The sequence below is a fragment of the Henckelia pumila genome, chromosome 4, assembly GCF_033568475.1.
Source record: "Henckelia pumila isolate YLH828 chromosome 4, ASM3356847v2, whole genome shotgun sequence".
NCBI lineage: Eukaryota > Viridiplantae > Streptophyta > Magnoliopsida > Lamiales > Gesneriaceae > Henckelia > Henckelia pumila.
Window position 1 is genome coordinate 61,473,587 of NC_133123.1, and position 10,867 is coordinate 61,484,453.

General features: G+C 29.4%; 1 protein-coding gene across 1 annotated transcript; it reads left to right on the forward strand.

Annotated features, from left to right (window-relative positions):
* Positions 1–1,944: 1,944 nt before the first annotated feature.
* LOC140864911 (protein kinase STUNTED-like) lies at positions 1,945–5,524 on the forward strand. The gene is made up of 10 exons (XM_073269324.1): positions 1,945–2,644; positions 2,725–2,798; positions 2,923–3,041; positions 3,159–3,274; positions 3,355–3,801; positions 3,897–4,148; positions 4,226–4,392; positions 4,483–4,710; positions 4,804–4,953; positions 5,087–5,524. The coding sequence occupies exons 1-10, from the start codon at positions 2,503–2,505 to the stop codon at positions 5,324–5,326; spliced, it is 1,935 nt and encodes a 644-aa protein (XP_073125425.1). The 5' UTR covers positions 1,945–2,502; the 3' UTR covers positions 5,327–5,524.
* Positions 5,525–10,867: the final 5,343 nt, after the last annotated feature.

Sequence of the window (10,867 nt, forward strand, 5' to 3'; positions counted from 1 at the left end):
AGCTAATATCATTTAATTTATATGAAGTGATTCTTCATAATTAAATGTAAGTTATTTATCGAACTTGGTAGCTAGATATTGTTTCAAACATATATATATATACAGTTCATTTTTCATGATTTTACTGAAGAAGACCACAAGATTCCAAAATGGCATGAAGTTTGTCGCGAAACCATATCCCTCCAAACCGTCGGTGGTGGATGAAGATTGAAAGGGTGATTGATGAAGAAATATGTGGCAAAAAAGAAGCATCAGTCACTGTTTCTGCGGGCCAAACTTCCGTAAACAATCAATTCAGAGCCAAATAAGAATTAAATATAAAGCAAAAATTAAACAAGCCTCGTCACCAAATAGGTAAGTCTTTTGTGGGAGAATCTCGATCTCATATCTATAGGTGCAAGCGGGTCGATAAGACTCGTATCAATGAATAATAATTTTTTTTTATAAAAAATAGTAATATTTTTTCATGTGTTGGATCGAATAATTAATAGATTTGTTTCATAAAATTAATGACTCCCGAGACTTTCTCATAAATTTTTTATGATTACGGAATTATTATGTGCATGCAAATCAATTATCATATCGTTTAAAGTTTTTTCGCATAAAAATAATAATTTTTCATGCGTTGAATCGAATGAACGAGATATTATTTTCATAAAATCCATGACCCACGAGACGACCGTCACATAAGTTTTATGATTACGGAATTATATATTACGTGCATGCAATCAATGATCGTATCGTTTAAAATTTGGTCAATTGTTGTGTCAACTTCGAGTCCTCATATTAAAATATCCTTTTGTGCATGGTATTTCGAAAACAAAAGGAAAGTTATTTTAATTTCCGTCGAATGAAGAATTCTATATAGACTTTTCTCCATCGAGGCGGCTTAAAATTGCTTTAAGAAACAAAATACTATTTATTCGTTCCATGACATGTACAAGTGGTGTTAGTAATTACTTCCACAACATCTATATAAATATAAAATTACACGTGAAATTTAATTTTTTTCCCCATATTTAAAAAATATACTACAATTGATAACGGATCCACAATTCAAATTCCATTTGATTTACATCAAATTTAAAAATTCAAAATAAAGGGAACAACTACGAAAATCTCGTGTTTTAGCGATATATCCTGATCCTTCTTTCAGCAGCAATTCCATCTTTCAGCAGTGATTGCAGAAGATTTATCAAAATAATAGATCTGTCGATCCTACCCTATTCACTTAAATAGGAATCCAACGGTTCAATTTTTTTGCTAAAAGAAGAGCGGTCGGATCTAGCAACTGAGTATGTGATAGCATCGACAGAACCTGCTCATGTGCTAACATTGACAGAACCTAAATACAGGAGAGTGTTTATAATCATTAAAAAAGTGATTATTCTCAATATTTTTTTATTTAATCCAAAATTATTCTTTAAATTCATTCAATTAGCGAAAAATTTTTATATAGTTTTCATAAATAGTGCGAGAACTATCATGGAGGGCGTCAAATTGTGTAGTATTATTGACAATTTTGACCAAAGACCAAAGAATTTATTTATTTTTAACTAGTTAAAAGTCGCCCATATATTTTTACCCCAAAATAGTACCACTTTGCGTAATGGACTTTGCACCAAGGGCTGTTATGTCAATATAAGGAATAAGTGGTGGCAATTCCGTCTTTTCACAAACACAAAACAAATCTCATTTTTCACGCTTTTTTTCACGCTTTTTTTTGATGATGAATGAAATGAAATTAAAAAAGCGTCGTTGGTCGTTGATGTGAAGCAACCGTCGACCCGCAATAGCCGGTTCATAGTTCTCCGCTTCAGTTGTCGGTGGTTACATGTGACCGGATATCATGGGTTTCCCGCAAATCGAAACGAATTTAATATTATACGGACATAAACCCCGCAGGATCCTTCGTATCTCATTTCAAATGGCCTTCATTTTTTTTACTTAATAAATTTTCAGCGATCATCATACGTTAATTTTTTACGTGTTTAGGAAGATTATTTAATATTTTCTTACTACCTAATCGGCCACCGTTGAATTTTAAATTGTTTGTTAGTTAAAAGTAGGTCTACCCTTTGATACTTGGCGGTATTTTCTTGATTTTAAATGTGATTTGATGATGGCTTTGAATGATATGTTTCAAGTTTTTAGGTAAGCTTCTCTTGTCGGGTTTTTCTTGGTTTTTGCGAAAATTCAACTCGTATTTTAAAAGGGCGGGTGGGTTTCTTTGCTGGGTTTTTTAGTTTAGCTTTAGAAGTGGAGTTTTGGATTATGTTATTTGTTTTCTTGGGGGTGATTTAAAATGACGGGTAGGCTTCAATTCAAGATATTAGAGCTATATTAACTTGAAAAGCAATACCTTTTCTGTACTCTGTCGGCTGGAGTGTGTGCCATTCAAAGAAGGCCTAAAGTATTCAATGTTTGTTTATGTTTGAATGAGGGAACGTGCTTGGGGATGTCTTTTTAGTAGTATTATTTGATCAAGAAACTGAGGGAGAAATGAGGTTGAATTTGGGGAGGAAGAATGTGGTTGTGGGGATTCGATTCGATGAACATACTCAAGAATTGCTGGATTGGGCAGTTGTGAAAGTGGCTGATTCGGGGGATAACGTTGTAGCTGTTCATGTTTGCAGAAATTCTGGTAATAACAGTGGAGCTAAATAGCATTTTTTTGTGTTTCAGTACAGTATAGGATAACTAAAACCAAATTCTTGGTTTCAGATTGCATTTCGAAGCAGAAAGCTGTGGTGGATGGTTATTTGGAAGACTATCGAGGTCTGTGCGACAGAAGGCAGGTTAGTTTCTGTTTTTTAGTGTTTGCAGCACATTTATTGGATACTGCGACTTCTTTTGGGAGGATTGAGCAAAAGGGCCGACACTGATTCGGTGTTTTTTATGTTCCTTTTGATTCTGTATCAGGTTTCTCTGTGTTCTGAGGTAGTTAAAGGTAATTCAATCAGGAAAATTTTGGTGAAAGAAGCAAAGAAATATGATGCGACTGCTGTAATAGTGGGGATAACTAAGCACAATGGTTTGGGGTGAGCAGTTTTGGGTTTTTGTTATGTTTCTTTCTTGTTTATTTTTTTGTATTTTCCATGTGAATTCTGTGTTGATGTATATCTGTTTCTTTTTTCCCCTTTTTGTCTTTTTGAAAGGGGATGGAATTCGATTGCTAAATACTGTGCAAAACGGCTGCCTCAAAGCACAGAGGTTATGGCAATACACAATGGTAAAGTTATGTTCAGCAGGTGTTCGAGGAGTCACCTTGAAGGTCTGTAGTTTTCTTCAGAATAGAATGGAATTCAGTTTGGATTTAAACAGGAATCTGAACATATTGTAATTGTTTTCCAGGTCTTGGCGACGATCCAAAGCCGAGTTTTTATTTAAAGAAAAGCTCCCATACATTCCAAGATTACCTGTCTGAGTTTGGAGAATCCGAGATGTCGGAAACGAGCAGGCTTAGTTTTGATGGAAGAGAGGATGATGTTGTTAGCTCTGTTTCAAAACTAAGCAGAAGCTCTTTGAGTTTAATTTCTTTGCCAGTGGAGGATTTTACGAAACAAAGGCCTGGTTGGCCTCTGCTCCAAACAGCTAGTTCAGTAACTCAACCTGCACTTGAAGCAAGAGAAATGTCAGTAGTGCAATGGGTAATGAACTTACCGCACCGATCTCTGGACCAATTAACCCATCAGCAAGAGCTGCCGAAAGATTTAGAACTTATACTCGACGAAAATTCAGCGTCCTGCAAAGTTTTCAGTTATGATTTTATCAAGAAATCCACTTCTGGATTCGCCTTAGGTAGTTTCTTTTTTAAAGCAAGTAGTTCTTTTTCTTCTTTTAATGTCTTTTGCATTTTGGGCTAACTTTTTCTCTGTTTGCATGGATAAATGCAGAAAATTTGATTGGTAAAGGAGGAAGTAACAGTGTCTATAAAGGGGTTCTTCCTGAAGGGAAACCTGTTGCAATAAAGGCATTGCAATCTTCGGAAGCGGCGTGGAAGGATTTTACACTGGAGTTTGACATAATGACCACGGTGAAGCACGATAGAATCACACCTTTGCTTGGTATATGCGTAGAAAGCAGTAGCAATCTCGTATCTGTTTATGATCTTTTGTCCAAAGGGAATTTGGAAGAGAATCTACATGGTAAGTTAAACGTGCATGGCTAACTTAATTCTTAAAAATTTGCATGAACTCCAACTAATATCTAAGATTCGGATCAGGTAGTGATAGAACAACAGGTTCAGTACTCTCATGGACAGTGAGATTTAAAATAGCTTTTGGGATTGCTGAAGCACTAAATTACTTGCACAACGAATGTCGAAGGCCCGTTATCCACAGAGATGTTAAATCATCAAATATTCTTCTCAACGATGTATTAGAACCACAGGTACTCCATCATAACTTGGTGCGAAAACTTTTCGTTTTCACAAGTAATACAAAAGTTAATTAGTGCCTGTATTTTGTTTTCTTCCAATAGTTGAGTGACTTTGGATTGGCCATCTGGGGACCTACAAAGGCATCTTTCTTGACAGATAGTGATGTAGTCGGAACATTTGGATATCTTGCTCCGGAGTATTTTATGTACGGTAAAGTAAGCGACAAGATTGATGTGTATGCTTTCGGTGTCGTTCTACTAGAATTGTTATCAGGAAGGAAACCTATTGGACTTGAGTTGACAAAGGATCAAGAAAGCTTAGTGATCTGGGTAAGAACCAAGAATATGCATGCATATGTTAATGAAATTTGCTCTGTTTTTAAGTTTTCCTGATCATTTCACTGAATTGCTTTTCGGTTTTAGGCGAAACCCAAACTAGAAACTGGTGATTTTAAGAGCATATTGGACCCAAATTTGGATGGCAATATTGATGAGACTCAAATGAAAAGAATGGCTCTAGCAGCAACCTTATGCCTAATTCAAGCAGCACGCCTGCGTCCCAAAATGAGCCAGGTATATATGGTTCTCTTTGGTATCTCTACCACCACGTCCAGATCCATCGGAGGGCAGCCGCTGTTGGTTACCGTGTATTATTCGTCATCTCAGTTTTTAGATTATTGCCCTTATTCTTTGTTGAATGTTTCAGATACTAAAGATCCTCAAAGGAGAAGAAGAATGTATGAATGGACTAAAACCGCACGATGATTCAGAAAATCACGAAGATGATGAAGTTTATCCAGATTCAAGTGCAGAATCCCATTTAAGCCTTGCATTTCTTGATGTAAATGACTACTCAACTTCATTCAGCAGTCTGGATCAAAGCAGTCCTCATTCACTTGGTGAATATTTGAAGAAAAGATGGAGTAGATCATCAAGTTTAGAGTAGCCTTTACTTTTTTTCAATTATTTTTTTGGTATTTATTTGTATATATGAGTGAAAATATAAATAAGATTGCACCCAAGAATGAGGTGGTTTCATCTGTAATCAATCACAAGGGGATTTTTACGGCAATGTTTTAGGAAGAGTCCCTATATATGTAAGGACTATTTAAGGTTTGCATTTTCTAGTAAGAATGTAGCATTCGAAAACCATGAATTTATTTTCCATTGATTTCAAATATATTCAAATTATTTTTTTTGTTCAAAGAAATAAGTCTATGAACTTCAAATTTATCTCTTACATGTTTTATATTATTTCACGTTAATTAAAATTGATTTCAAGTTTACCCGATAATAATGTCATTTTTTAATTTTGAAATGCATTTTATTTTATATATGCTCGAATATATAAAAAATTAAAATATAAATTTAAAATTTAATATATCATTTCATTATAAACAATATTACTAACCATCAAACCAAGTGCAACGTTAGATAATATATATATATATATATATATATATATATATATATATATATATATATATATATATATTTCAATTTGATTATTATTATTTTTTTCAATTTTATATTAACTAGAAAATTACACGTGCAACGCACGTGACACGTTATAATAATTTTATTAATTGATTGCTTAGCTTTTTTAACTAAGTGTTATATATTTTACTATCAATTTTAAACTTTGGTTATAATGATTTGATTTTTAATTAGTTATTAAAGTGGAAACATTATGTCTTTAATTTTTTCTCTTTACGATCGATTTGTGGTATCTAATCGATGCTTTTATGTTTTACAACTTGGATTTAATTTATTTTTTTAATTAATGACTGTAAAACAATAACATATGTTATATATTTGTCGAGAAATGTAAAAAAATACATTGATTTTTTATAAACCGTAAGACTGAGCGTTTGCATTTTATTAAAAGCTATATATAGTTGATATATAATTGTGCAATTCAAATATTTTAATATATGTAACAGTTCATGTTTGCAGAAATTCTGGTAATAACAGTGGAGCTAAATAGCATTTTTTTGTGTTTCAGTACAGTATAGGATAACTAAAACCAAATTCTTGGTTTCAGATTGCATTTCGAAGCAGAAAGCTGTGGTGGATGGTTATTTGGAAGACTATCGAGGTCTGTGCGACAGAAGGCAGGTTAGTTTCTGTTTTTTAGTGTTTGCAGCACATTTATTGGATACTGGCGACTCTTTTGGGAGGATTGAGCAAAAGGGCCGACACTGATTCGGTGCTTTTTATGTTCCTTTTGATTATGTATCAGGTTTCTCTGTGTTATGAGGTAGTTAAAGGTAATTCAATCAGGAAAATTTTGGTGAAAGAAGCAAAGAAATATGATTTGTCAAATTTAAGTTTTAATACACTAACTTTTAATTTTGACTATTTTTAATCCAATTGTTGATGTGACATCTAATAAGTCAAAAAAATTTTAAGTTGCATCATTATTATAATGCACATGTCAGTATTTTTCGATGCAAAATAAAGCATTTTCCAATGTCACCACAACAATTAGGTATAAATAGATTAAAATAAAATTTAGTATACAAAAAATAAATTTTGAAAACTTAGTGACCAAAACCTAAAATTTAAGAAGTTGGTGAAAAATAATAATAATTTTTTAATTTAAAAGTTTTAGTTGAAGATAAAATTTGATCTTCTATGAATAAAGTGTATATAAATCATATATATTTTTTACGTCTGATAAAACATGATGTCTATATGACTTGCTTTGATTTTCAAGTTTTTTGCTCATGCATAATACATTCATAATTTTGTGTATATTTTCTAGCGTATTGAATAACTTTGTTTCGTTAGCTTTGAAAATCAAATTTAATATACATTGAATAATATTTAGCATATAAAATAATTAATGTCCTAACAAAAATACAATACAAAATAAATTTTTCTAACATAAACTCTTATGTTAAAGTATTAACAAATTTATGCCAAAAAATTAATTTAGTCGAACAATTATTTATTTAATTAATGATAAACATAATTGTTTCATAATTTTGTCATAATCTTATTTTAAAATCAAAAATATTAATATGTAAATGTCTTTTTTTTTTCCTTTTTCTGAAAAAGCATATACATATAATATGCAATAATCAAGGTAAACTTTTTTTATTTCTTCAAATCTTGTAATATTTTTTTTCAGTGAACTATCATAGTTAGATTACATAGTCATCACCATTAGTTTTATAATATTATTTTTACAATCTAGAATACCAAAAATTTTAGTTAGATTACTAAATTAAAAAAAAATAAACGAATTAAAACGAATTGATTGGATAAAATATGAGAATATCTTTCATTTATATGTGAAATATAGTCTCAATTATTTATAATCTGATTTATTTGTCTTGAACCAGATGACTAAATTAATGATTCTATTCATTTTTTTTCGCGAAAATATATTAATGACCGAAATATTATGTTAAAAAGTTTAGAAGACTAAAACATAGCGATGATGATAAAGGTTGAAAGTAAGTTGTAAAATTAATATATATATTTTAGATTAAAATATTTTTTAATTAATAAAACTTTAACTTTAGAACATGAATTAAATATTAATAATTAATTCACATAAATAAATAAATAGACATAAATTAAATACTCATTGAAAAAGCTACAAAATGACATAAAATAACCTTGAAAATGACAAAAAGTTATTCATTAAATGAAATAAAATAAATACAAAACTGTAAATTCATAACTAAATAACCACTTTTATATAAATAAATATTATATTATAATGTAGTTCAAACATCAACATGAAAGTTGGTTATAATTATATATTTTTTAATTTAGACAAAAAAATATCAGTGTTGATTACACTTTTAGTTCAACACTAAAATATTTTTAATCCCAAATTTTTTTTAAAGGATTACATAGTTAGTTATCATCATTATTTTTGTAGTCCCCCTTATTAAAAAATGGAATTTCAAATATTTTTGTTAGCTTACCAAATGCAAAAAATAAACTAATTGATTGAATAAAAGAGGGTAATACATTTCTAATACAAGTGAAATAAAATCTCAATTTATGATATAATTTTATTTATTTTTAACAAGTCGATAAAAGTTAATAACTCGATTGAAATTTTTTGTTTTCTAAAAGTTTAATACTAAATTATGTTAAAAATTGAAAAGACTAAAAACATAGCGATGAAGATAAAACTTGAAAGTAAGGTAAAAAAATTAATAAATTTTTTAGATTTATAGACAAATTAAAAATATTGCTTTCAATTGATAAAACTTTTTTTTTCGAACATGAATTAAATATTAGAAATTAATTTTATCTACAATAAATACATAGATATATACAAATTAAATACTCAATGATTAAAACTATATAATGAATAAAAAACTTCAAAAACCTTAAAAATGACAAAACTAATTATTAAATTCATAAATAAAGTGTTACTTTTACCTTCGATTCGGTAAAAAGTATAAATGTTGTTGATTACATTTTTAGTTTATCACTGAAATATTTTTTGTCCTTAAAGTTTTCTAAGATATTACTTAGTTAGGAATCATTGTTAATTTTATAGTTATTCTTCCTAAAAATAGGAATACAAGAAATTTTAGTTAAATTACGAAATTCCAAAAAAATAAACGAATTGATTGAATAAAGTATGAGATACGTTTCCTATATAAGTAGAATAGAATATCGATTTATGATTATGATATGATTCTAGTTGTTTTGAATCAGATGATTAAAATTAATGATTTGATTTAATTTGTTATTTGTTTAAAAGTTTAATAATCAAAATATTATGTTAGAAGAATGAAGACTAAAAGCATAGCGTTGAAGATAAATGTTGAAAATAATTTCACAAAATTAATAAATTTCTTTGATGTAGAGAAAAAAAAATTTAATATAGCTTTCAATTAATAAAACTTTAATTTTAGGACATAGGTTAAATATTAGCAATTATGTTTACTTAGAATAAATAAATAGATACAAATTAAATACTCACTAAATAAAACTACAAAATGACAAAAAAAACCTCAAAACACCTTGAGAATTAAATGAAATAAAATTGAGGATATAAATAAAAAATAATTTTAGGATGTGAATTAAATATTAGAAATTAAATTTTACCTATAATAAATAAATAGTCATATTTAAATACTCATTGAATAAAACTACAAAATGACATAAAAAAATTCAAAAAGTATTTGGAATGACAAAAAAAATTAACCATTAAATGAAATAAATTGAGAATAAAAATAAAACTTTAATTTTAGGACATGAATTAGAATAAATAAATAGTGACATGCAAATTAAATACGCATTGAATAAATTTATAGAATGACCTCAAAAACCTCAAAAAGTTTTGGAAATGACAAAAAATTAACTATTTAATGAATTAAAATGATGATAAAAATGTAAATTAACAACTAAACTTTAATTTTAGGACATGAATTAAATATTAACAATTAATTTTACCTAGAATAAATAAATAGTGACAAATTAAATATGCATTGAATAAATCTATAGAATGACATAAAAAACTTCAAAAAGTCTTGGAAAAATACAAAAAAATTAATCATTAAATGAATTGTAATGAGGATAAAAATGTAAATTCACAACTAAAGTGCCACTTTTATATATATAATAGATAAGAAAATGAGCACATTTGTTATAAAAATAAAAGGATGAGCAAATTTCTCATTTTTCTCTCCTTTTTTGTTCTCTTTTTTTAAGTGGAAGGTACATATGGAGAGCTCATTATAGGTTTTATTCATTGTTTGGCCCATTGTCAAAGCCCATATAGTGAGTCCAATACCGTGGAAAGAATTAAAAACAAAGAGGCTGCAGAGGGAAGCACAAATAAAAAGTAATGGCAAAAGAGTGGAAAAGAACATGGGCTAAAGAATGGGAGATCGTGGCTAAGGAATTGCAACGAGGGAAGTATGAATAAGGGACAAGATGCAAAAGTTGAGTCTCTCTAAAAAAATTACAGCAAAAATCGTCCTGTGAAAAAGCTTATTTTCATAATTAATGTTCTTCGTATTTCATTGTATTTCCACTTGCAAATATGTTCTTAGTAATGTTTATGTATTGAAATTCTCAAATCAACGATCATATATGAATTAGTTGCTACTTTGAGTCGAGTTCTAGTTCCTTTGTTCAATTTAATTACTTTATTATTCCTCTTTAATGGTATAGTCATTTGAAGCTGCTACCAAAGGTGAATTCGTAACATACAATTGCCTGGAAGATGTCAGAATTCCTCAATAGCATTTTTAGTGATTGGCACGCCCTTAAGTTATTAGCTTGTCATTATTTGTTAATAAATATATTTTGACACGCTCGGTGGTATGAGCTATGCCACCTAAACATCGAAATAATGTTGAAAAAGGTGATGGAAGACATCCTTCACATGATGACAAACTTACTGAAGGAATCTCAAGATCCTACTGTTGAACATGACTTGAATGAACCGGCAGTGGGAGAACAACCAATTGGAGGATCTCCTCCACATTTTGGAGGTGGAAAT